The sequence below is a fragment of the Panthera onca genome, chromosome E1, assembly GCF_046562875.1.
Source record: "Panthera onca isolate mPanOnc1 chromosome E1, mPanOnc1 haplotype 2, whole genome shotgun sequence".
Taxonomy (NCBI): domain Eukaryota; kingdom Metazoa; phylum Chordata; class Mammalia; order Carnivora; family Felidae; genus Panthera; species Panthera onca.
The window spans coordinates 53976737-54003939 of record NC_138352.1 but is presented as its reverse complement, the minus strand read 5'-3'; the positions used below and the strand labels follow the sequence as shown (position 1 = coordinate 54003939).

The window sequence follows — 27203 nt, the reverse complement described above, 5'->3', positions numbered from 1 at the left end:
TGGTCTAAGTATTCATAGCACATTTATTGAGTTCAAGACAAAAATGACAATCATCCTTGATTTCATTCCACTCATCTTCCATATCTAGCCTCTTATTAAATCCTATTGAGTATGTATCTTAAATATCTTTCAATCCATACATTTTTCTAGCCCTACTACTACTATCATCCTATTTGCAAGCCATCATCATCTCTTGTTTGGGTAACTCCTGACCAGATTTATTCTCAACACTAGCCCCTCATTTAAAATGCAGGTTTCAGGGGGACGCCTGGGTGGCTCAGTCGGTTGAGCATCCGACTTCGGCTCAGGTCATGATCTCACGGTTCGTGAGTTTGAGCCCCGCATCGGGCTCTGTGCTGACAGCTCAGAGCCTGGAGCCTGCTTCCGATTCTGTGTCTCCCTCTCTCTCTGCCCCTCCCCTGCTCATGCTCTGTCTCTCTGTCTGTCTCAAAAATAAATAAAACATTAAAAAAAAAATTAAAAAAATAAAATAAAATGCAGGTTTCAGGATGCCCGGATGGCTCAGTCGGTTAAGTGTCCAACTTCGGCTCAGGTCATGATCTCGTGGCTTCTGAGTTTGAGCCCCACATCGGGCTCTGCACTGACAGCTCAGAGCCTGGAGCCTGCTTCAGATCCTGTCTCCCTTTCTCTCTCTCTCTGCCTTTCCCTCACTCGCACATGCGCGCGCGCTCTCTTGAAAATGAATAAGCATTAAAAAAAAATAAAATGCAGATCTCTTCATATCATTATGTGTGGGCATCTGAGCTGAAGACCACTACACCTAACCTATCAATCACAATTACCTTGCTCTTTGCCTCATTCTTTCATTTGACCAATTCCCTTACCTAAAATGTCCTGTTCAGGAGCTTTCCCGAAGCCTCAGGCTAGGTTTAGGTTAATTCTTCCTATGAACACCCTCCTACAGTATTCATCATTTAACAATTATCTTTTTGGTACCCATTATGGGTAAGGTGCTAGACAAAGGGGGTGAGCAACAAAGACAAAAATCCCTAGTCTCTTAGAACGTGTGCGCGCGTGTATGTGTATATATATGTGTGTATGTGTGTATATATACATACACGTATATATATGTATATATATGTGTATGTGTGTGTATATGTATATACACATACACACATGCACACACACATATACATATACATATACATATACTTGTGATAGTTAATTTTATGTGTTATACTGACTGGGCCACAATGCCCAGATATTTGTTCAAACATTTAGAATTTATTTTCTAGTGTGGACGAGTGCCATGAGTGAGCATGAGTGGGGGGTGTGTGAATACATGCATGTGCAGGCAGAGGAGGGCACGGACAATAAGCAAGAAGATATTGTGATAATTGCTATAAAGGAGACAACTCAGCAAAAATCAGAAAAACACACCATGTGTAGGGAATAGTTGGTTCCAAGTCCTAAAGTGAGAAGAGGTTGCTTTATCTGAGGAACAGAAATGTGGCCAGTTAGAAAGAGAGGCTGAGGAAATGGCCAGTAAGGATGAGGTAATTACTGTGCATATCACTCCCCACATCACTCCTTCTCTCATCTAGCCCCTTTTTCCATTATTTTCCTATTGCCTCTTTTGCTTCTAGCTTAGGTTTAAGACCTAGGCATTAATAACTATAAAAGTTTCTAACTACAACTCTCCCAGCATTTAACATTATCTATTAAAAAATAAATAAAATTAAATAAAATAAAACCAATAACAATTTACTAAAAGCCAGAGTGGAATATAGGGTGACCAACTCACTGGCGAAAGCACTGAGAGGTCCACATTGCAGGAACCCTCTCAGACCCAGGCAAATGGAGCTATTTGTTCAGGCCAGTGGGATATGCAGACACACAAGAATCACAGGCTTTTGAGAATCCCTTAGTGGTGAGTAATAACAACATAATAACAGCTAAAATTTACTGAATACTTAAAACAATGCATATAAAGGCATTCAATCCTCACATCAACTCTATTAAACCCACTTCACAAATGAGAAAACTGAGGCTTATGAAGCAAAGAAAATTTCCCAAAGTCCCCAGAGCCAGGCCTGAAATATAAATACAAGAAAACAATGCAAGGTGAACTTCATTTCAACAAGAGAAATGTAAGAGTATATAATAATTAGCAAAAGAAAATTAAGCAAAAATAAGTAGCCACAAAAGCACCATAGAGGCTTGGAAGAATGAATGACTAGGGTGATCAGGAAAGAGTTTAAAAAGTTGGGATTGAAGCCAAGCTCCAAGAGTATTTGAAAAGATGGATTGAGGAGGGCAATTTGGCTTAAGGAACGGTGGTGAACAAAAGCAATGAGGTATGTCTGAGGTAGATGGTGTGTAAACCAGTTTGGGCAGAGTAGACTAAATAGTAAAGGTAACCACTAAAAAATTTTCTACAAGGCCCCTTCTCCTTAAAACAAAGACCAAACTCCTCAGCGCAACACCTAACACCCTTTCATTCCAACCATTCCGTACTTCTACTCCCTCACAAAACCTACACTCCTGTCAAAACTATAAACTGCACACCGTCTCCACAAAAGGCTCTGCTCATTATTAAGTGATCCTGCCCAACACCAGCAGTCAAAATCCTACCCATCCTTAAAGATAGGGCTTAAACAACCTTACTTCCATGAAGCCTACTCAACCTAGCCAACCACTGTTTCTTTTTTCTCAGTTTCCATTGTTTCTACTTTTTGTAATATTTAAAAAAATTTAGACAGAGCCGTGACAAGGGGAGGACAGGATGGGAGGAGAGAGGGAGAGAGAGAGAAAATCCTAAGCAGGCTCCATGCTGAGCATCCCACAACACTGGGCTCATGACCTGAGCCACAATCAAGAGTCGGATGCTCAACCAACTGAGCCACACAGGCACCCCTCTTTCTGTTTTTATTCAGACACTCAATCAAAGATAGGTCTGGGCCCTGTGTAACACGTTGAACCCTGTATGGGCAGGAAGGATATATGTCTCAGATGCCAAAAATCAGGGAAGAGAAGTCTAAAGCTGTCAGCATTTTAGGGAATAATCAGTAAAATCTGATCTGCAACCCCAAAATGGAAAACAAGAAAGAAGTACACCTTTGTTGAGCATTAGCAACTACATACCAGTCATTAAAAGGCAGGTGAAGGCATGTGTAGTATATACTCAATTTGTAGTCCTCCTGACTCATGTTTCTAAACTGCTGTTAGTCTGTTTGTTAGCTATGACTGTTTGGGAGGTAAATGCTTTCCAGATGGAAAACTTTACTGAGCAGAAAACAACTTGTGCCACAAACCCAGTAGCAGGAGTTTCATTTTTAAAGGAATAGCTGCCCTTGAATTCCAGGATCTAGGACTAGAATACTGGTGTGCTAATCAAATTAAAATTTTATCTGAGCTCTATCAGAAAGTTGGCTATCCCCTTTCTGGAGGCTGACGGGGATGAAACTACAGATACAGCTTTGGGTTAAGAGGCCACAGGGATATGCAAATATTAGTAGGACACAGTGATAACTGGCAAGTCTTTTAGTTTAAGATGAAATAAAATTAGAAAGCTGGACCAGAATTACAGCTAAGTTGGAAATTTTTTTTTAAGTTTATTTATTTATTTTGGAGGGGGGAGGGACAGAGAGAGAGAATCCCAAGCAGGCTCTGTTCAACCGACTGAGCCACGCAGGAGTCCCAGCTAAGATGGAACTAAAAGCAGAGACCAAAGCATTCACAGATAACAAAACAAAACCAGATTATTGACACTAACCTCTCAAATACCACAGTTCTGTTAGGCTCTCAATGTGTTAGCTATTATTAAAGAGAAAGGCACAATTTCACAGACAAATTAGGTTACCCCCCCTTGGTCAGCAAATCGTAAAAGTGGGCGCCTGGGTGGCTCAGTCAGTTGAGTGTCCAACTCTTGATTTCGGCTCACGTCATGATCTCATGGTTCCTGGGAATGAGCCCTGAATTGATGTCCATGCTGGCAGTCTGGAGCCTGCTTGGGATTCTGTTTTCTGATCCCCTGCTCGTGTGCACACGGTTTCTTTCTCTCTCTCTCTCTCTAAGTAAATAAATAAACTTTACAAAAAATCATAAAAGCTGAAAGCAGTAAAGATTTAACACAAATTATTCAATTCAAATACTAACAGGATCTGAATTTTGCCCATATTTGAATAACTTTTCCAATTTTGGGAGAGGCTATTCACTTTTTCAGTAGACATCACTATCTGGAAATACAATTGTTTTTAAGTTTGTTTGTTTGTTTATTGAGAGAGAGAGAGAGCGCGCGCGCGCGCGCTTGAGTGGGGGAGGGGCAGAGAGAGAATCCAAGCAGAATGCCAAGCTGCACTATCAGCGCAGAGCCCGATGTGGGGCTCAAACTCACCAATTGTGAGATCATGACCTGAGCTGATACCAAGAGTTGGAGGCTTAACCGACTGAGCCATCCAGGTGCCCCTGGAAATACTATTTATTTAAATTTATGCAAAGACCCCAAAAGATTTTTCAAGATACTTCTAAAACAAAATATTCAAATTATATAGCTTGCTGTTAAAATCCAGAACCTGGGGCCTCTCCAGGTCCTCACCTAAGGTATTTAAAATGGTCACTTGCACAATCTGCACACCAAGCTGAGTACATAAAAACTAATAAGACAGGGGCGCCTGGGTGGCTTAGTTGGTTAAGCATCCGACTCTCCATTTTGGTTCAGGTCATGATCTCACGGTTCATGAGTTCAAGCCCCAAGTCGGGCTCTATGCTAATGCAGAGCCTGTTTGGGATTCTCTCTCTCAAAATAAATAAAACTTAAAAAAAAAATTAACTGTTAAGACAAACATGCCAAGGACAACAGTTATACTCTGCCCAATGTTATTGATCAAAGACAGGAAAACTAATTATATAAATGCACATTAATTCATTCTGCTAACACATGGAATTCTAAGAAAGGATCTCAAAGCCATATACTCAACAATCTATAAACTACCTACATTTAGATGAACAAGAAGCGTAGCCCCATTCTATGTGAGCCCACATACTAGCCATTAGCATTTTGTTCCAATAACTCTTCAGAGAAATAACCTATGAAGTGAAAATCTATCAAGCCTAATGCAAAATCTGTTATACTACCAGAGATAGTATATAAAAAAGGTGAGATTCTGATGGATAAACTACTAGAGAATGACAAAAGTGAATCAATTCTTTTTAAACGGTATGAAGTGAAAAAGAAACACTTTCCTGGTCCCTAAAATGGGCACAAGATATAATAGTTGCTTTTTATTTTTTTAAGCTTATTTATTTGTTTTTAAGTAATCTCTACACCCAGTGCGGGGTTCACACTCACGACCCTAAGATCAAAAGTCACATGCTCTTCCAAATGAATCAGCCCAAGTGCTCTTATATAACGGTAGCTTCTTTTTAGAGGTTTGGTTAGACAATTACCAGTATCTTCCAGTCAAAAATGCAGAAGTCTAAGGTATTCTTACTTGGTCCCTTTCAATCAAGAAGCTAGAAGCAACAGGCTACATACTATTTACATCTTTAATGAAAAACAATTCAGGCTACAGCAGCCAATCAATGAAGAAAAATGGCACCAAAAGGAAAATCGGAAATGAAGACCCTGAACCTGCCCTAAAGCTTTAGTAAGGTGCTACCAGTTCCAACAAGTTGCCCTTTAACAATACTACTTACAATATAAATGTCTGCAAGCACCTAGGGAGGAACACAGGTACTAATTTTCCAGATGTATTCATGCTTCTATTCCAAAACACTGGACCTTTTCAGAGTTATTCTAAACTGGTAGCATGATTCTTAATACAACTGAGGAGGCTATCCTACCCCTGACCAGAGTTTCCAGTACAACTGACCTTTTGTAAACTCCACCTCAATTGAGTTAAACCAATACAAGTCCGCAAATAAAGCCGTCCATGAAAAATCTTCATTTGAAGCTCTGAAGAAGTATTGCTCATTTTGTATTCAAATTTTCCAACAACAAAGAAAGGCTGGCTAAAAATCACAAGAGCCTATGAAACAAATCTCACGATCTCACAAACTTTTCCTCTTTGTCTCCCCACTTCCCACATCATTTCACACTCTCTCTCACTAACTTAATTCCTTACATGTGAACTCATCTACACATTTCTATGATTTCACTGCCCTTTGCGACCAGTAACGATCCCAGATAAAAACTTATGGAACTAATCGTGAAATCAAAGCAGAAGCGCTACACTTGGTATATTAACTCCCTGAAAGGAATCAAAAGAGTAAAGATAGCTGAAAGCCTAGACAAGAGGAGAAATCTTGTTTTCATCCTTTCTGCACACATTCTTTTTAACAGCCTCCCCACCGCGTGAGGAGGACCCATCGGGAAGCAAGGCGGCCCCTTTCACACCTAACTGAAATACTCCCGGGGCCTCCGCCCTATTTACCCTAACAGCTCCTCCCCTTCCAGATCCAAGCCAGGCACCTCACCGCCCCTCCCTCTCCTAGCCCCCACTCCAGGTTATCCAGCAGATGATCTCCCCAAGAAGCACACCTTGGGCTGCCCAGCCCCCTCTCCAATTTCCTCGAAGTTACTTCTCCTTAGCCCGGCGAGCGAAATGCCTCTGACGGCCCCAGCCAGACCCGATATTCTCAGACTGCGTTCGAAACCGAAGGTCTCGCAGCCGTCAACCCTCTCCACTCATGTCCAAGCATCAAGGTTGCCCAGCCTGTCCCCTTCCCAATTTACTCAAGTGTTTCCTCCCCAGCCCAACCCAGCAGCCGCGCACCCAACCACGTAGCATTGTCTTGTTGGTCTACCCAGGCCCTGAGGAGAGACCCGCCAGTGCTCGGCCCACCCCGAATCGCTTCTATCTCCAGCTCAGGATACGCCGCCCGCCCCGCCCTCTCCATCCTTCTCGCGCCCGGCGCCCGGCGCCCGACCCCCGCACCCGGCGGAGAGCTTCGCGCGGGAAGGGGTCGGGACCCGGCGCGTTCCTAGCTCCCGACCTCGGCCGCAAGCGCGGCCCCTCACCCAGGGCTACCGCTACCGCCGCCGCCGCCGCCGCCGAGCACCTCCCCCCCGCTCCCCGCTTCCCCTCCTTTAGCGGGCTCTTCACCTCAGAGCAGCGCCAAAGAGCCCGAGAGGAATCGGTGCCGCGCTAATGGCGCGTCGCGTCGGGCCGGCCGGGGGAGTGGCGCCCAGAAAAGCAACAAGCCGGTGGCCGCAGTCGAGCCCCTCACTGAAGCGGCGTACCGCAGGCCCCGGCCAACGGCCCTCCCCTCGGACGAACAAAAGAGCCTCGCACTCGGCGCTACCCGCCGCCCACACTGCGCAGGCGCGACGACCCTCCGCACAGTACTGTGGGACTTGGAGTCCATCCCAGACTACAAGACCCAAAGTACTGCGCGCGTCCTACACCGCCCCGCGGAGTGTGCGCGGGGTTCGGGGAGTTTTAGTTTTTTAACAAGCGCTCGACAGGCTCTAGTTTAGAACGTTGCGACCTAGGGAATTAGAACGTATGGTTTTATGAGCAAGCCCCATGATGCTTGGTACGAAAAATCAACCACTTCTGGACAGTTCACGTGAATCCTTGACATTTTTTAATCTAAAGAGGTTTCTCACCAGACCTTAAATCGCCAATAATCTCTGTAATCCTCAATTTCTGCCCCAAATCTCTGTAAGGCTCCTACTTCTCAGTGTTTATAAATTACTTCCCCTTCAAAGTCTTGCCTGATTCTTTAGACTAGGTTAGGTTCCCCAGGTAGTTTCCTCATCAGGGCCTCCTGACTTCTCGAAATTTTTCGTTGGCTGCGCCAAGCCAGAGCTCTAGTGCAGAACCCCCTTATCTCCGTGAGCACTCCTCACCCAGCCACCTCCCAAGACACCGAGAAAGGCAAAAAACCACGCTTATTCTTCGAGACAAACTGTTTAGTTCTGACTTCAAGTATCTCGCTGTCCCCAACTCTGTTCATACGGAAATTCAGTCTCCCATAACGTTTACCCCACTTTATTGTCATTAATGTCTGTCTTGTGTTTTCTAACCTCCTGTAAGGGCAGAAACCTTGCCGCCTCGTGTTGTTCACCACCCTTTACTCAATGCCCAGTACAGTCCCTGGCATACAGTTGTCAAGCAATATTTGTTGAATAAATGATTAAGTGAATTAATGAAATGTCCTACCTGACAGAAAGGGCAGGTGATCAAGCTTTCCTTCCTTCATCTCTTCACATCAGATTTGTGAGGTTTTGGTTGGTTGTGCTTTGTTTGTTTGTTTGTTTGTTTAACTCTTTTGTGCTTTTCCCTATCAAATCAGGAATAGAACTACCAAAAGATGATTTTTTTTCCTTCTTTACTCTGAATATTCACATATCCTCCTAATCAGAGGTAAAGAGGAAAGGCAACCAGTCTATTGTACTCCACTTCAGAATGCGGGAGCCTGTGTGTATATAACAGTTTTGCTGAGCCAGGCACTGTGCAGGGCTCTGGAGAATTGTCATGTAAGAAACCCAGCTCAACAATATCATAATACTTTTGCTAAGACCGCTGTGGGAGCACGGGGAAGAGGGCAATTCTTCCTGAGACCTTCGGTTGGGTGTCTATGAAGAGGCAAAAATTCAGCTACTTACTCCCTCCTAAAGTGTCCTGTGTGTAATAACTTTAATGATGAAAAAATTAATTCTAATAATATAAGCTACATATTATTGAGTGCTTACCCCAGCACTAGGAATTCTCTTAAGGTCTTGATTAGTGTTATTTAATCCTAAGCAACGCTGGGAGGTGGGAAGTACTATTTCCATTTTACGGAAAAGGCTCAGAGGTTGTAGAATCTGACTAATAGCATTCATCAAGAAAGTGGTGGGATTGCAATTTGATGTCATGTCTAACTCCCAGACTATAATTCTGTATACGTGAAATGCTGCCATCCCGAATTCCTCATATTGAGCTGAATTCGGCTTTTCCGTGGAAATACCACCTACTCCTCCTAGTTCTGGGTGTGTGGCTGTACACAGTTCTGTTCGGTAGACAGAATTCCTCTTTCATATTCCTTCTAATATTGAAATTCAGCCTTTATGTCTCCCCCCACCCCGCCCCAAGGTCTTACTTTTCCAGGCTAAATATCGCCATTTTCTTAAACCGTACATCATAGGAAAACAGTTTTGGGTCTACCTTATCTAGTTTGTTATTAAATCCTGGCTCTTTATATGAGTATTTCAAAATAGGGGGAGTCATCACTGCACAGCTGTTCTACACCATTCTTGAATTAAGGGAGTCAAAGGTACCTTTTCTTTTTAGGTAGCAGAGCACCACTGGTTTATGTGAATCTGCAATCAACTCAGAGCTCTCTTGTTAATGATCTATTCTGGAATTCTGCCAGGGATGAATGTCAAACTCTCAAGCCTAATGTTTCTCCGTAACAGTTATCTTTTTTGAAAATCTTTTAGGATCAAATGGGTTTAGTTCTTTTCTCTTCCCATAAGAATGGTGGCATTTTAAGTTATTCAGACCCTCAGAGTTTCTTTTCCTTCTAAGGGTAACAGCAACTCAGTCATAGTAATCTTGCTCAAGACAACATTTGAAGTCACATTGCTCATGCCCACAGGAAGTGTGTCTCTCACATGAAGTTCCTAAAATCTCAAGGAATGTGGGGAAGAGAGGAAGTCTGATGCTGCAAAAAAGAACAAGGACTTGGAATCAGGCTGAACTGGATTTAGTTCTGTCTCTACTTTTTGCCTGCTGCGTAACTTTGAACAAGCTCCTTAACTTCTCTGAGCCTCAGCCAACAGAGAAATCTGAAACATGGAAACATTACCTAAGACCTACCTTGCAGCATTTCTGTGGGATGGACTGTAATGTATAAAGGGAATGCCTGTATATACTGGCACTAATAAACAGTAGCTATTTTAGGCACAGCACATAGTTGCTTCTCATGTGATTTAAGGAGTGGGGGAAGTACAGAACTTTTTTTTTTAATGTTTGTTTAAATGTTTATTTATTTTTGAGAGAGAGATACAGCGTGAGAGGCAGAGGGGCAGAGAGAGGAGTCACAGAATCCGAAGTAGGCTCCAAGCTCTGAGCTGTCAGCACAGAACCCGACGCGGGGCTCGAACTCATGGACTGTGAGATCATGACCTGAGCTGAAGTCAGACGCTTAACCAACTGAGCCACCCAGGTGCCCCAGTACAGAACTTTTGAAATATTTTCTTCCCCACTGTCTGAAATTCTTTATTTCATTTTCCCCCAATCTTTAAAATGATGGTAAAATATACACAACATAAAATTTACCATCTTAACCATTAAAAAACTTTATTTTAGAGACAGTGCTAGTGGGGGAGACGGATGTGGGCAGAGAGAGAAGCTTCACACTCAGCACAGAGCTGGAGGCAGGGCTCCATCACCACAGCCCTGGGATCATGACCTGACCCAAAATCAAAAGTCCAATGCTCAGCGTTCTGAGTCAACCAGGAACACCGCCCCCCCATCTTAACCATTTTTAAGTGTACAATTCAGTGGTATTAAATGCATTCATAATGCAATGCAACCATCATCATCCATCTCCAGAACTCTTTTCATCTTAAAGACTGAAACTCTATACCCATTAAACAAAAACTCACCATTCCTCCTCTTCCTAACCTCTGGCAGCCATTATTCTACTTTCTAAGATTTGGACTACTCTAAGAATCTCATATAAGGGGAATCGCACACTATTTGTCTTTGTGTGACTGGCTTATTTCATTTAGTGTAATGTTCTCAAGGTTCAAATGTTGCAGCGTGTGTCAGAACCCCGCCTTTTTTTTGAGGCTGAAGAATATCCCTTTGTATGTATATATTACATTCTGTTTATCCATTCATCCATTATTGGCCCTTTGGGTTACTTCTGCGTTTTAGCTCTTATAAATCATGCTGCTCTGGGGCGCCTGGGTGGCTCAGTCGGTTAAGTGTCTGACTTCAACTCAGACCTCAGCTCAGATCATGATCTTGGGGTCTGGGAGTTTGAGCCCCAAATCCAGCTCTGTGCTGACAGCTCAGAGCCTGGACCTGCTTCGGATTCTGTGTCTCCCTCTCTCTGCCCCTCCCCTGCTCACACTGTCTCTCTCTCTCTCTCTCTCGAAGTAATAAATAAACATTAAAAAAAAAACATTAAAAAAAATAATGCTGCTCGGAACATGGCCTACAAATATCTTTTTGAGACGCTGCTTTTAATTCTCCCGGGTGTTAAAAGACAAAATTCAACTAAGAAAATTTAAACATTAAATTGGCTTTATTCAATGATTATGAATCGGGCAGCATCCCATCTAGCAAGTAGAAAGGGGCTGAGCATAAAAAATAGAAGGCTTTAAAAAAATTTTTTTAATGTTTTTATTCATTTTTGAGAGACAGAGAGAAAGAGTACGAGCGGGGGAGGGGCAGAGAGAGAGGAAGATAGAATCTGAAGCAGGCTCCAGGTTCTGAGCTGTCAGCACAGAGCCTGATGTGGGACTTGAACTCACAGACTCGAGCCAAAATTGGATGCTTCACGGACTGAGCCATCCAGGCGCCGCTAGAAGCCTTGTTTTTTTTAAATCTCTACGCCCAACACGGGGCTCCAACTCACAATTCTGAGATCAAGAGTCATATGTTCTACTGACTGAGCCAGCCAGGTGACCCCAAGTGGAAAGCTTTTATAGACAGAAGGTTGGCAGGGATGAGGAAAAATTAGATTACCTATCTTTCTTTGGGAGACGGAGGGGTCTTTCAGGCAGATTGCCTCACTGGTGCCCACAAGGTTACCTCACTAGCCTGACCAGTTAAGAGTACATTCCTGGGAGGGGCTGAAACAGAAATTAGGTTAGATTTTAAGTCTTGGTTTGTTGACACGCGCTGAGCACGAGTGACTCCATTTTGGATCCGTTTTTGGCTTGTTTAACCCTTCTTCAATTCCAGAAGTGGAATTCCTGGATCATATGGTTTTAATTTTTTGAGGAACTGCCAAACTTTTCCACAGCATCTGTACTACTTCACATTCCCTCCAACAGTGCACAAAGGCTCCAATTTGTCCGCATCCCCACATTACTTGTCTTTTTCTGTTTCTTTGATAGTAGTCATCTCCTAATGGGTGTGAGAGTCTTTGTTTCATTTTAACTACTACTTGAAATTCTATTGTTAAGGATTTAGTCATTTGGGGCTAACAAGGACTCTCTTTTAAAAGGCAAATATACTTGAGAGCTATCTGTCTTTCTTACCTCCCCTGGTCAGTGTGATTCTCACGTGACTTCCTGGTAGTTACTGGACTCTAGTTAAAACCTGTACTTCTCAAATCTTGCACCTATAGCCTTGACATTGATTGATTTTCTCATGCAAAGTGCTAACTGCCTGAAGAAGTCCTAGCATTTCAGGTATAATAAAGATTGGCCCCATTATCAAGTATTAGAAATTACAGTTGAAAAAAATAAGGTCAATAAAACATAAGATATGGCACTATGAAGCCTTATTGCATTCAAATTGTTTAATAAATTATTGTTTAGGGGCGCCTGGGTGGCTCAGTCGGTTGAGCGTCCGACTTAGGCTCAGGTCATGATCTCATGGTCCGTGAGTTCAAGCCCCGCGTCGGGCTCTGTGCTGACAGCTCAGAGCCTGGAGCCTGTTTCAGATTCTGTGTCTCCCTCTCTCTCTGACCCTCCCCCGTTCATGCTCTGTCTCTCTCTGTCTCAAAATAAACGTTAAAAAAAAATTTTTTTTTAAATTATTGTTTAATATTCATTTATTTATTAATTATTTTCTTAATGTTTATTTTTGAGAGAGAGAGCAAGCAAGCAGGGCAGGGGCAGAGAGAGAGAGGGAGACACAGAACCCCAAGCAGGCTTCAGGCTCTGAGCTGTCGGCACAAAGCCCGATGCGGGGTTCAAACCGATAGACCGTGAGGTCATGACCTGAGCTGAAGTCGGACATTTCAGCGACTGAGCCACCCAGGTGCCCACTAATAAATTTACTTAAAAACATTTATTGAGGGGCGCCTGGGTGGCTCAGTCGGTTAAGCATTCGACCTTGGTTTGGGCTCAGGTCATAATTTCACAGTTTGTGGGTTCGAGTCCCGAGTTGGGAGTTGGACTCAGTGCTGACAGCGTGTGGAGCTTGCTTGGGATTCTCTCTCTCCCTGTCTCTGCCCCTGCCCTATTCACGAGACACATGCACTTTCTCTCTCTCTTAAGATAAATAAACTTTAAAAAATAAAATGAAAAAAATAAAGACATTTATTGAGTAACATATGAGGCAATGATGCTAAGCCCTTATATTACTTATAATATAAGGTCAGGGTGTTTTCCTGTTTGGCTCACTGCTTTATTCATAATGCCTACAGCAGTGTCCAGACCCATAGAAAGGGCTTAATAAATATTTGATGAATGAATGGATACATTCTGCAGATATACGCTGCGGTTCTCCAAGTGTAATCCACAGACTCTGGGAGTACCTAAGGTCTAAGGGAGTCTGCAAGGTCAGAACTATTTTCATGATAATATGAAGACATGATTTGCTTTTTCACTGTGTTTACATTTTCACTAATGGTGCAAAGACAACAGCAGGTGAGATGGCTGGCACCTTAGTGTGAATCAAGGTGCTAGACTCACGGTATTCTCTTCTGCCACACCTATGCAATAAAATAATTAAGAAGCCATTTTCAAAAATTAAAAAAAATAAAAAAGCCACTTTCAGGGTGCCTGGCTGGTTTACTCTGGCTCATTCAGTAGAGCATGGGACTCTTGATCCCAGGGTTATAAATTTGAGCCCCCTGTTAGGCATACAGTTTACTTAAAAATCTTAAAACAAGAAAAACCACTTTCACATAAACTATGAAACAGTACAAATAATTAATTTTGCGAAATCTCTCTTCTGGAGTATGTATCTTTTAAATGTTCTGTGTAATGAAATGGGAGTTTTACATAAAACCCTTCTGCCACTTACTGAAGTATATGGTTGTGTGATTGAGATGTGTGAACTGAACGAGCTTTTTTTCCCCCCATAGAACCCCATTTTTTCCCATCTAAGTACTAACCAGGGCTTACCCTGCTAGTTTCCAAGATCGGGAGTGTTCAGGATGTACGGACATGGACTTTAGAACACAAGTTTTGTGGGGCACCTGGGGGGCTCAGTCGGTTGAGCGTCAGGTTTCGGTTCAGGTCATGATCGCACGGGTTTTTGAGTTTGAGCCCCGCATCGGGCTCTGTCCTGACAGCTAGGAGCCGGTTCCAATTCTGTGTCTCCCTCCCTCTCTCTCTGCTCCTCCCCTGCTTGTGCTCTGTCTCTCTCTCTCTCAAAAATAAATAAATACACACTAAAAAAAATTTAGAACACAAGTTTTGCTTGAAAGAATGACAGGGAAACTATAGTTATTCAGCCTTGCATATTTGAATGGAATGAGCCTGGCACATGAAAGAAAAGTGACTTAAAGTACTTTTGTCAATGATAAAATTTGAGCTTTCAAGAAAAAATTGTAATTTTGGAAAAGGTGTTTGGTATCCACCAAAGGGAGCTTGACAGCTTTCCAAGATTTTTGTGATGAGATCAATGATTATAATGCATGTGATTTTTTTTAATGTTGAGTAGTGAAATGCATCAATATTTGGAAGATCTGCATAATTCAGTAAACCAATATTTTCTGAGTGGTTTCAGATTCCCCATTGCAATTAATCTTTAAGAAATTACCGTTTGTTGAGTTTTGCTAGTATCCACAGTTATTGGAGAAGGCTAAAAATACTCCTTCCTTTTCTAACTATGTATCTGTGAGAGACTGGAGTTTCTTCATTTCCTAGACCAAAATAACATAGCAAATCAGAGAAAATGGGGAGGAAATATGGGAATCCAGCTGTCTTCTATTATGCCAGACGTTAAAGAGATTTGCAAAATTGTAATGCAATGACACTCTACTAATTTTTTTGGGGGAAGTGTAGTTATATTTCATAAAACATATTAACATGTATTGGTTTATTATTATTTTAGGTGAATTAATACATGTTCTTAAATTTCTCAATTTTAATTTCTAATCCAGTGAATATCCCACATAAACAAACACTCTTAACCAATTTTGAAGAATGTTGGGGTGCCTGGCTGGTTCAGTCCTCAGGACATGGGACTCTTGGGGTCGTGAATTGGAACCCCACGTTGGGCGTACACTTTACTAAAAAAAAAAAAAAAAAAAAAAAAAAAAAAAAAAAGTAAAGGGATCCTGAGACTAAATGTTTGAGAAAAGCTTTTCTGAGGTTTGTGCATAACCTTCATTCTACAGATGAGGAGACTAAGACTTAAAAAGATTTAGGATCAGGTTAAGCCCCCACAGTCCAGTGTAGTGCTGGGTATTGCACCAAGGCCGTCTAAAGCCAGAGCTTGTATTTTGTGACCCTTTTTCCTTGACATTATTATCTTTGCAAAAATTACCTTTAAACAGGTTGTTAATAGACGTTTCAACAACATAAAAAAAATCATGATATCCAACGTATTTTCTTTTTTACTAACCAGCTGCGCGATTCTTCTTTGGGCTTGTTTCCGCGAGTCAAACGGGTGTTTGCTGGGCCATCTCAGTTCGGTTTTCGCTCTGACAATCCCTGGTTTTACCAACGTGAGTTGGTCAGTGGGTTCGCCCGCCCTTGATAACTCCGCGGGGGAACTGCGACCCAGTGGGTTCAAATGGGGAAGCTCTCGGGACTTTGACACATTCCAGGAATGTGGGCGTTTTCTTCCCCGACCCTCCCACACTCCAGATGGCCCTCGGCCCGACAGAAACGAAGGCGACAACCTCCTCACACCTCCCGGTCCGGGGACCCTCTTTCGGACCTTTAATGACGCCCCCTGGCCGCTGACTGGCTGGGCCTGACGACGACGAGCGGGACACGGCTCTGGACTGGCCGTCAGAGCCCACTCACCGCTCCTCACCCGCGTCCACTCTCCAGTGTCCCGAATGAGTCTCAGGGGGCCGGGACTCCGGCCGGGGACTGGGCGGAGCGAGCGCGCCGCCTCCGGAGCGGGAATCTCCACTAAGAGCTCCGGCCTGCAGGGGCGGGGCGTCCTGGGCACCCGCGATTGGCGTGGCCGGGAGCCTTCTCCCGTCGTGCACCGGGGCACCGGCCACTTACCCGGAAGGAGAAGCCGAGGCTGGCTCTATGGTGCGGCGCTGGCGGTGTCGCTGTGGGGAGTGGGTGCTGCTCTCAGGTGAGGGGTCGTAGGCGGGACCGCGGGGACAGATCGCTGCTCTCCAGTGAGGCTTGAGGGTCCAGGCTGGCGCTTGGGGGTGGGGTTCTCGCTTGACGTTTTAGGGAAGAGGCTGTCTCACGTCCCGGGATGAAGGCGGGTGCTTGCTCCGGATCCAAGGAAGGAATCCCGGCTTTTCCATTTGTTTTCAAAGTAGAAAGCATCTTTGCTTTCCACTCCCCAAACTGAATCGCCAAAGGAGAAGAAGGGTCATGGGGCCCTTTTGCTCCTAGTTCGTTAAGAATGGAGAGGGAGTGGTCAGAGTAAAAGAGTTTGGGGACAATTACCCAAACGGCTAGAGGTAGGAGTAGTGACAAGTATTTTACGGGGATGGAGGCGGTTCTTGCTAGAGTGTGGTCGCCTTTGTGATTTACCTTCCATGTGTAAGGAGTGGCAAATTACAAATGGACAGAAGGATGGAGTGGAGCTGCTTGGTTGGGAATACACAGAACTTGGTCAGAAAAGGGAGCATTCTCTACCACGTGTGGGTGTTTAGGCAGGAGAGCTTTTTGAGTTGCCATCTGGCACCAAGGGCTCAAGAACGAGTAAGAAGGGATAGGAGTCTTGGTGGCTCAATATACTTTTATCACCTGATGTAAAATAAATGTTTTTTCATTTATTTTGAGAGTGGGAGAGAGAGAGAATCTTAAGCGGGGTCCGCACTATCAGCGCAGAGCCTGACGCCTGGCTGGATCTCGGGAATTGTGAGAGCATGACCTGAACTGAAATCAGGAGTCAGATGCTTAACCTACTTGATTAAGGTGTTTTTAATTTGTTTTTAACCTCTTTTTGAAGTAGTTTAAATGGGGGTTAAAATGGTGGGAAAGCCTTGAATTACTACCTTGAATTGTTAGGACACTGGAGAGCTTTACAAGGAATCTGCTTTGTATAAAGCAAACAACTGGATTCTTCCCGGAGATATTGGTGCTGGTACAGATGGAGAAGGAAAAGGAAGCTTTGGATGTGACTGAAAGGACCCAGGAAATGCAGTTAGTGCGGAGTGGGATGCATACGTAGCTGTAGCTGAGAGGATCGCTGACTTACCCTTATTTAGATGACCTGGATCCATCTCCCAGATCACGAGCCAAAGTTAAAGAACTTCCTCCTTCCCCTTCACAGGCAGAACTGAGCATTTCCTTGTGAGGAGTGGCATCTATGCGGAGGAAGCTGATGGAGAATAGTAGTTACTAGAAATTATTATTTGGAGTCTGGGTTTTTGTATTTGTTCCAGGGTCTAGCGTGTTTAAGGGCAAGTTACAATTGAAACTTTGTTGGTGCCCTTTAAAGTTAGATTTAAGTATACAGCCTCTTGGGGGGGGTGCTAGGATTTTTTTTTTTTTTTTAAGCGAGTTTATAGCTATTTGTTACTAAGTGGTTTTAGCCCCAAAGGAAAGGAGAGGGACTTGCACTTGGAGGTGGTGGAGGGCCCTATACAAACTCTACTTGAGCCTCAGAACGATGACCATTTAATTACTAAATTATGGTCCTGAATTTGGCAAACCTTTCAAGGCACAGGAGATGTGTTGAGCCCCACTGAGTGTATGAATGACTATGATTTCCTTGTCCTCATCTTTCCCATCATTACTTTTGTGAAAAAGACACTTCAGAATATTGAACCCTCTGCTTCTGTGCTGACAGTTTACCAAATGGCTGAAAAGAGAAGAGAACATTTTATTATTTTTTTAAAAATCTGAGGTGGTTAACTGTTCACAGCTAGTCGGTCTGTTCTTTTCGGTCACAGGCATATGACTGCTTGTATCGGAGATGTTATACTTTGGGCGTTACGGAATTGGAATTTCCTTTCAGTTCAGGACCCCTTTGTGACGGTGATTTCATCAGATGGAAAAATCAGATTGTTGGCAAGAATACGAAGAGGGTATTACGGTCACAAAAACTCTGGTTTGCTCAACAGTGTAGCCCAGTCCTGTCACATACCACGCAGTTTTGTCTCTGTGTGCGGTGGCTAGGGTGGAGAGATCTTCTGGTGTTCTGGAAAGAATTGGGAAAGTTGTTGGCTCTGCTAATTTCGTGGTGTAAATGAGCTCCCCTTCTCTTGAAACGTTAGCCTTGTGTTAGCAAAACATAAAATACAAAGAAGCTCATTACACACTCTTCTAATGGTAAGGCAGAACTAATAAGAGAATGTGTTTCAAATTAATTGTAGGACTGTAAAAATGAGTGGGTGTGTGAATGGGCATGGGGGGTGGGGAGGAGAGGGAGAGCTTAGAGATAGTCTTGTTTTCCCAGGAGCCAGCCTGGATCATTTGTTGGCAGTACATATTGGCTGAAGTCAGTTTTCATTTCAAGGTAAATTGGAAAGGGAAATTAAACCTTATTGTTCTGCTCTTAAGAGAGGAGAAGGGGGTGGAGGCGGCAGCCAGGGTGGATGCTGTTGGAGTGGTTCTAGGAGTAACAAGATTAGTGCTGTATTTTAACAGAAGGTGACATCATGGGCCCCTTTGGACTCGAGTAACCCTGTGCTGTAGGCTTCATGGTCCCCTTGTCGGAGTGGGCGATGTCGCTGCACATGTAAACTGCCACACTGGGGGAAATCAGGGGCTTAGGCTTTAATGAATCTTTACAAAGGAGCGGAAAACATCCCGAGCCGACCTGTGTGCAGCTGTGGGGTGCTTGGGCAGAGGTACAAACCGGATAGCATGTCGAGAGAGGAAATGATTGGGAGCCATTGGCTTGGGTTCCGGAGAATAGATTAGATAAAGGAAGGTTGCCACTGGGCAACCCACTCAGGTGCTCCCGGAGCTCTCCAGCTCTATGATTTACCTCTGGGTAGGCGACTGTAGGCTTAGCAAGACAAAGAGAGACTTTTAAAAGCCTTGGTGTTTGTGGGGCGTGGTTGCCTCTAAACCGCCAGGAGGGGGCAGTGTTAGGCTCGCTTGCTAGGGTGTGTAGTGTGTGCTGGTGAGACACTACTGTCACCTGCAATCCTCAAGCAGAGGTTTTACAGCTGAACTTGCCTGTTCTGGCTGCTGGAGGTGCACACTGCACAGACCCAAACCTGCTTTGGCTGGAGGTGGCCTAGTTAAGGGTTCTGGCAGTGGTCTGCACAGGGAGTCAAATCATCTGGGTTTTTAGCTTGGCACTGAGCTAACGGGGCGGAGGGGGGGGGATTTTTTTGCTTCCTCTTAAGTTTTACAAGAGAACGAAAAAAGTTGCCTGGGTTTTCCCAGGGGTTCAATTAAGAATTTTCAGGGTTTTGCCTTGGTGAAGAGTGATAAGAACAGAGGCATACTAACCGTGATTGTTGCCCTGTCTTCTGTCCCTTGTCAGATGTTTTCTTCCAATGGGCTTTTGCTGTAGGATGTTGGAAAACCAAGAGCAGGAGGTAAGCGTGTGGTCTCCAGGAAACAGGTGGGTAAAAGTTTGGTGGGATTTGGGAAAAGATGCAAATCATTGCTCCGTGGTATTGTACTGACAGTAATACCTCGGGGGTGCTGATGAGCTCAAAATAAAGGCAGGAGAAGGAAATCCATAGTAAAGCCATACAGGGAAATGAGACTCCATTTTGACCTTTTCCATTCGTTGGAATATGGTTGAATGTCACATTCACGAGGGCAAGGATTTTTGTCTCTTGTTCATGTTCTGCCCCCAGTGCCTTAGACCCGAGTCTGACACATAGTGGGTGGTCAATAAATCCTTGTTGAATTGAATGAATAAATGAATGAAAGTTGGTGCTGATTGGAAAAATCTGGCCACCTGTGTTGTCAAAGTTGCCTTACTGTGTGGCTGAGCCGAAGCTGAAGGAGCCTTTCTTACCTCCAGGAGGTGATCACTGTGCGTGTTCAGGACCCCCGCGTGCAGAATGAGGGCTCCTGGAATTCTTATGTGGATTATAAGATATTTCTCCACGTAAGTGCATCACACTTTTGCATTGGGATCAACACTCTCTAGCACTGAGGGCTAGTGCTGAGGCAGAACCTTTTTGTGGGTACTTTGACAGTCTGGAGACAGAAGAAAAGGAGGGAGGAAGGGCATGAACTTGAGATAATGGGTGAGAGTTGCTTTCTGGCTGCCTGGTGGCACCTTGCTCTGGTCAGAGCCCTTGATCAGGCCTGATGGCTTGGATCCTCCGTCAGAGGGACCATGGGGAGTTCATGTAAACTTGGTCTTTTTCTACCTGTTTTTTTTCTTTTTCACGTACTTCCTCCTGTAGACCAACAGCAAGGCCTTTACCGCCAAGACGTCCTGTGTGCGTCGCCGCTACCGTGAGTTCGTGTGGCTGAGAAAGCAGCTACAGAGAAATGCTGGTTTAGTGTGAGTTTGCTTCTGCTTCTTTCTTGGATCTGAGACTGGTGCTTATGTGAGAACCAGAGTTTACAATAAAAAACAAACCTGGCAACGTGTCAGGCACTTAGGAAATTGAGAAATGTGTTCTTAAATTATGTTTTCAAGTCAGTGGAAAAAGTAAAGACAGAGTTCTTATTTCTAGTATTTTGTCCTAACAAAGTCATCAAATATCAAAAATATTTTTCTTTTTTTATATGCATATTCATCCAGGGCTAAACAAGTGTACTGCTAGCATTTTATGTGTGCGTGTCACTGGTTATCAGAAACCTGTTAGCACCTGGACTTAACGTGACCAGTGGTGTTCCTGTCCATTTGACCTGTAAAAAATCTTAATTTTTTTTTCTTTTTTGTGCAGAGAAATTTTCTGAGAGACATAACAGACTGAGGGCCTTAGGGAAAGTAGTACTGTTCACTCCTCACTTACACCATCCCAAATAAGTCCTAAAACTGGAGACAGTTTAGAACAGAATGCTCTGGGGACAGGTGGCCTGTGGGTGCCCGAGCCGGTTAGTTAACATGTGGGACTGATGAAGCCGTTGTCATGGGTCAGGTCCTCGTTGCCAGTTGGGATTTCCTCTGACGGATCCTGCATCCTATTGCCTGGCCTGTTTTTTTTGTTTTTTGTTTTTAAGTCTATTTATTTTAGAGAGAGCGAGAGTGTACGCACGCACACGTGCGTATGAGTTGGGGACAGGGCAGAGGAGAGAGGGAGACACAGAATCCGAAGCAGGCTCTGGGCTCCGAGCTGTCAGCACAGAGCCGGATGCGGAACTCGAACTCACGAGCTGTGAGATCTTGACCTGAGCTGAAGTTGGATGCTTACCCTACTAAGCCACCCAGGGGCCCCTGGCCTGTTGTTTTTTTAAAAATATGTTCATAATAGAAGCTAGGGAGGTTTAAAGAATTTGTGGATGGCTTGCTACAACTCAACTACTTTTAGAAAATTCTAAGCATGTGACCTGCTTGGGTTGGAGGAGGTAGGTCTTAATTGACATGCAGGGACCCAGCAGGCTCCACATCTCCGTGTCCAGGTTTCTTCTTCTTCTTATTTATTTATTTATCTATCTATCTATCTATTTAATTTATTTTTAAAAATTTATTATTTTTGAGAGAGAGAGAGCGAGAGAAGGGCAGAGACAGAAGGGGGACAAGGATCTGAAGCAGGCTTTTGTGTTGATAGCAGAGAGTCTGATGCGGGCCTCGAACTCATGAACCATGAGATCATGACCTGAGCCGAAGTTGGACACTTAACTGACTGAGCCACCCTGGTACCCCAAGTCTTTTCCTTTTTAAAATAAGAGCTGACAGGGGCGCCTGGATGGCTCAGTTGGTTAGGTGGCTCTTGGTTTTGGCTTAGGTCATGATCTCTTGGTTCTTGGGTTCGAGCCCTGTGTCGGGCTCCATGCTTCCAGTGCAGAGCCTGCTTGGGATTCTCTCTCTGCCCCTCTCTCAAAATAAATAATGCACTTAAAAAACAAACAAACAAAAAAACCCTAAAAGCTGATGGTGGGAGTGGGTTTTGTAAACAATGTAGTATAGCAGCAATGAAGTTTTGAAGTCATAGATGTGATTCAAATACCAACTCTGCTGGTTACTAGCTGTGTGACATCGGGAAATTTACTTAACTTCTCTGATGGTGCCTGACACATGGATGTCCCGCAGTCGGTATTAGCCTTGCCCCCCTCCCCACCTTATTAAAAGCTATGTGTATTGATTTGTGCCTCTTTTTAGGGGGTTTCCTCGCTCAGGGGGTGGAATGACTGTCTTTAATGTCACACTCATCTTGGGTGTTCAACATTATGTGACCCCACAGCCCTGTACCTGAACTTCCTGGGAAGTCAACCTTCTTTGGCAGCTCCGATGAGTTCATTGAGAAGCGCCGGCAAGGTCTGCAGCACTTCCTGGAAAAGTGAGTGGGCGTGGTGGGCTAGCACCTGCCTCGTGTGGGTGGGCGGGGAGGGGGAGGGGGCCAGGCAGAATGGTCCCTTTGAATAGACAGGCACATTTATGGTAGATGCCTTTCTCGCACCCCCATACCTTCAGTGCTCCCTCAAGCCGGAAGCTCTTCAGCAAGTGGGGCTGGGGAGGGCAGCTGCTCAGGGTGATGCTGTGTTGTACGTCCTTTGTTTTCCCCAGGGTCCTGCAGAGTGTGGTCCTCCTGTCAGACAGCCAGTTACACCTCTTCCTGCAAAGCCAGCTCTCGGTGCCCGAGATCGAAGCCTGTGTCCAGGGCCGAAGCCCCATGACGGTTTCTGACGCCATTCTTCACTATGCTATGTCAAACTGTGGCTGGGTCCAGGAGGAGAGGCGGGGTTCTTCTCACCTGGCTAAAGGAGACCAGCCTAAGAGGTACTGGAGCTCTCATTTCTGAGGCACCGAGGGCTAGGACTACTGTAGCCCGGGCCAGTGAGGTGTCCGTTGGATAGAGAAAGTCCTGTCACGGCATTGGCAGCCTTTCAGAAGAGGCCTCCTTCCCCTTGTGCATGGTTTTCTCATCTTGTGCGCTAGGGTCTGAGCATCTGGGCTACCTCGTCCCTGGGTAGCAGGCTCTCCTATTGAAACTTGGGGAAAAGAAGAGAAGACTTTCTCATTCTGTTCTTTATTTCTCTCCCCGCCATTTTATGTAATTAATTTTTTAAATGGTTATTTTATTTTTGAGAGCGAGCATGAGCAGGGGAGGGGCAGAGAGAGAGGGAGGACAGAGGATCCGAAGTGGGCTCTGAGTCTACAGCAGCGAGCCCGATGTGGGGCTCGAACTCCTGAGCTGCGAGATCATGACCTGAGCTGAATTTAGACACTCAACTGACTGAGTCACCCAGGCACCCCCCCCTCCCCCCCGACTCCCGCCCTGTTCAAGTAACAATTTTGGGGCACCTGGCTGGCTCAGTCAGTGGAGCGCGTGACTCTCGATCTTGAGTTTGTGAGATCAAGCCTCACATTGGGTTTAGAGATTACTTAAAAATAAAATCTTATAAAAAAAGTAACTTTATTGAGTTATAATTTACATATTTTAAACGTCATCCTTTTAATGTTACAGTTAATGTAGTTTTTAATTTGTTCACAAAGTTGTGCAACTGTCAGTCACCATAGTCCATTTTAGAACCCCAATTTTTATCATCCCCAAAGAAACCTTGGACCCATTAGCAGGGACTCCCCATTTTCCCAACCTCCTAACCCCTGATGAGCACTAGTTTACTTTCTGCATCTGTGGATTTGTCTGTTCTGAACATCTCACACAAGCAGAGTCATATGAGGTGTGGTCTTTTGTGCTTGGCTTCTTCGACTCCGCGTTTTCAAGGTGCATCCGTATTGTAGGGGGTTTCAGTGTTTAATTCCTTTTTATGGCCAAATAATACTCCATTTGTATGGCCGGCCCACCGTTTGTTTGTTTGTTCACTTGTGTTTATCTATTGATTTTTGTTTCTCTGCTCATGCCCTTTTTCCCGTCCCGTCCTTTCCCAGTTGCTGCTTTCTTCCACGATCGGGCAGGAGGAGCTCTCCCTCACCACCTCCCAGGGAAGAAAAGGACCGTTTCGAGGTGTGGGCTCCCGTTGTTGACTCTGAAGCTCCTTCCTTGGAAAGCCCCCCTCTGCCACCCTCCCCCTCGCCATCATGCTGTGATTTTACAAGACCCGATGAGGGGACATCTGCTCCTCAGCCAGTGAGGAGGGCCATGGCAGGGGACCATGCTGTGCCTTTGGACCCTGGGCAGTTAGAAACGGTTGTGGAGAAATGAGCTCTGGTCTGAGCCCTGGGTTCTGCTCCAAGGCGGCAAGGGGACTTGCTGGGGTGGGATCGGGCACAGGGTAGGTGTGGGCAGTTGGGCCACTTAGTGTCTTACGGTTGCCTCTGCTCAGGTTGGTTGCACAGAGGCGGGTCGCAATAGCTCCTCAGGCTTCCTCCGCAGGATTAAACACTGTACAGTTGTAAGGTAGGCGTAAGGCCCGCGGGCTGTTGGTTTTGCACGGAAACACTGGGTGGGGGGTGGTATATTTACTCCCCTGGGAGCTGAGTTTCTTTAGATGTTCGTTAATGGACCCGAGAGCATTGCCTCAGGTGACTGGTTTTGGGGACCTGCAAGTGGCAGATTTTAAGCTGTCCTATTGAATACTGACCCAACAGAAACACTTGCGTAGTTGTATTCCCGGGGGCTGTGTTTTTGCTGCGGCCCTTGGAGCACTTTGTTTCTGGGAGGCTGGCCTCTTGCCTGCCTCCTTTGGTGGACCAGGGGGTGAATGTCGATTCTCCCACCCCCTCGCTTGCCTTCCTTCACTAATCCCACGGAACGGAACAGTGCTGTGACTCCTCTGTCGCCGGGGTTTCCTGCATATCTTGAGACCTCTGTCTCACCGCCTGGGGCCTGAGATTCATGAAATAGCTCATGGCCATCTGCGGAAGAGAAGCGGTCGGTCACAGCCCGAGGAAAGGCAACGGCTCGGGGTTTTGTTTTAGAAAAGGCTGTCCTGGGTCCTGCGCTGTCGCTCTCTTTTCCGGTTACAAAGCAGAGATGTGACTGTGTTTTCTGCACGGTTAGCGTGGGCTCCTTTCTTTTTTGAATCCTTCTCTTCTCCCTGAGTAATAGCCTCCTGCCCCCGGGGCTTCAGCTACCACAGTGTCCCTCTGCTGTGTTGCTGTGTTGCAGGGAGGCCGTATGTTCAGTCCAATGGGGCGCAAGGGCTTTGTCTGTGCCTGGAGAGAGGGCTCTGGGGATGGAGGTGAGGAACGACACGCCTTCACACAATGAGGCATTCTGCCCTCCTGCTGCCATAATTCCTCTCCGTGGAGAGCCGAGCGGGTAGGAGCCGAGTGCCGCTGGCGGTGTGCATTGCGTGGCGCTTAGGTGTGGGTGTGGGTGTGGGTGTGCGGTTCTCCTCTCGCCCACCCCCCCCTCCTCTGGCCACCGCGCCCTGTCTGCGGGCTCCTTTAACACCAGCCTGTGCTGTGGGACTGTCATGGCATTTAGTTCAGAGTTGAGGGGCTTTGGCCTGAAATAAAATTCCAAGTATTTAAGACGGTTGTTGCCATTCGTGTCTAACAAGCTGTAGCAGAGGAGGAGGGAGGGAGGGCTGGCAGTAGTTGCTTTCATAAATCATGAATTTATCAGCGTGGAAATAACGGTTCAGAGCCGGGGGCCGCAGCTCTCCGGCACTGTGTGTGCCGCGCTAGTCCACCGCTGAAGGAAGGGTCGTCTTCTGGAGAGCCAGGATCCGGCTTTTCTCGCACTTGTGGGCATGAACCTTGTTAGGGATAATTTACCTGCTGCCGCTTCCGTCCTCGCAGCCTGTCTGAGGTGCCAGGTGCTGAAAGAGAAATAAAGTTTGTCAACAGGCAGATGCAGAGCCCTGGCTGGGACCCATCCCTCTTTCCTGCCCGCCTCCCCTGGGTCTCTCCTTTATATGATGCAGCGGAGCAAGGCGAGGCTAGAAAACCTACAGAGGCAAATCCAAAATGTCAAAAGAAGTTCATTTAAAAGGGGAAAAAAACTCCATACGCAACCCTCACAAAAACTCGACAGATGCTAAGCTAATGGCATCCGCTCTGCCGATTGGTGGGGATGACTCATGAATATTAATGAGTCCAATGCTCCAAATGGTGCAGCTGTGAACCCAGCTGTGCCTGAAGCTCTCTGATCTCGAAACTTCCAGACAGGAGCCGGAGGTGGTCTGTGTCAATTCCCTACTCAGCCAAAAAACAGCAAGCTGGGTTGGCCTTCTTCTGTTCGCTCCTTTTCTTCCTGGAGTTGGTGCTCAGCAGCTAGTTCTGCCAGCAGGGTAGGCTGCTGGGACAGCAGGAGCCGTTCAAAGACACGGATGCGATTTTTCTGACTCCCGGCTTTTTTAATGATCCATTACCAGCAGTGCGTACAACAGCAGCTCAGTTAATCCAAGGCCAGGCGCCATCCCAGCACCGTCTTGTGCACAGTTGAGTGTATGCCATGGGAGATGTCCTAAGAAGGGAGGGGAAGAGATTTTCTGATGCGGGCCTGGAGTTGCCAGGAAAACAGCAAAACCAGTTTCCTCTCCATCCAGGCAGTGCCATTGGCCTGTCACGTTTTACTCGGTCCCTGCGTGTGCTAAGGGCCGGCTACCAGGGCTGGCGAGCTCCGTAGGGAAGACGGGGGGGGGGGGGGGGGGGGGGGGGGGGGGGGGGGGCCTGGGGAGAGGGGCTGGCCCAGCTGTACTCAGCTCAGCTTTTGTGGAACTCAAGTATTTTGCGTTTGAACTTAGATTTGAGCTGGGCTCTGTGCCTGATGTAGTCACCTTTTTTTCTGACTGCTGCTTCTGTGGCCCAAGTCTGGTCTCTCCTGTTACCCGGGATAAGTGTGCTCATGCTCATGGCTTTCATCTTGTTTGGTGGATGGAAGGGTGTGTGTGTGTGTGTGTGTGTGTGTGTGTGTGTAGGGGGGGGGAGGTAGGTTTTCTTGTATGAAAATAAGTCTCCTTTGCATCCTCTGGCTTGACCTCAGTGTCCAGTGAGGAAGGCAGGGCAAGTACTATACTCATTTTCTAGCTAAGGAAACTAAACTGTGGTTTTATGGGGTGGCTGTCTGGCTCAGTCAGAAGAGCATGTGACTCTTGTCCTCCGGGTCATGAGTTCAAGCCTCACGTTGGGTATAGAGCCTACTTTAAAAAGAGCAATTTTTTTTTTAAAGCATGTTTTTTATTATTTAGTTAGTTACTTAGTTAAAATTTATTTATTTTAAAAGTAAACTCTACCCCTGACATGGGGCTC

The 27203-nt window shown here is 45.5% G+C and overlaps 2 protein-coding genes across 7 annotated transcripts in view; one reads left to right on the top strand and one right to left on the bottom strand.

Annotated features, from left to right (window-relative positions):
- Positions 1 to 15641, bottom strand: part of CBX1 (chromobox 1) — a 29625-nt gene extending 13984 nt beyond the window's left edge. The window contains exon 1 of one of the 2 annotated variants that reach the window (XM_060646298.3): positions 15435 to 15641. The gene's annotated coding sequence lies outside the window, so the exon portion shown is untranslated. Of the gene's footprint in view, positions 1 to 7067; positions 7288 to 15434 lie in introns of those variants that run through there. The other variant, XM_060646297.3, reaches the window with a different exon arrangement.
- Positions 15642 to 16023: 382 nt separating this feature from the next.
- Positions 16024 to 25481, top strand: SNX11 (sorting nexin 11). 5 transcript variants are annotated; one of them, XM_060646288.3, is made up of 8 exons: positions 16027 to 16127; positions 18414 to 18473; positions 19455 to 19509; positions 19947 to 20033; positions 20338 to 20438; positions 22285 to 22380; positions 22608 to 22820; positions 23934 to 25481. In XM_060646288.3, the coding sequence occupies exons 3-8, from the start codon at positions 19468 to 19470 to the stop codon at positions 24205 to 24207; spliced, it is 813 nt and encodes a 270-aa protein (XP_060502271.1). In that variant the 5' UTR covers positions 16027 to 16127; positions 18414 to 18473; positions 19455 to 19467; the 3' UTR covers positions 24208 to 25481. The 5 variants fall into 5 exon arrangements, with proteins under 5 accessions (XP_060502272.1, XP_060502275.1, XP_060502273.1 ...); XM_060646293.3 differs by lacking the exon at positions 16027 to 16127 and adding an exon at positions 16159 to 16927; XM_060646289.3 differs by lacking the exon at positions 18414 to 18473 and having other exon boundaries at positions 16024 to 16127.
- The last annotated feature ends 1722 nt before the right edge of the window (positions 25482 to 27203 follow it).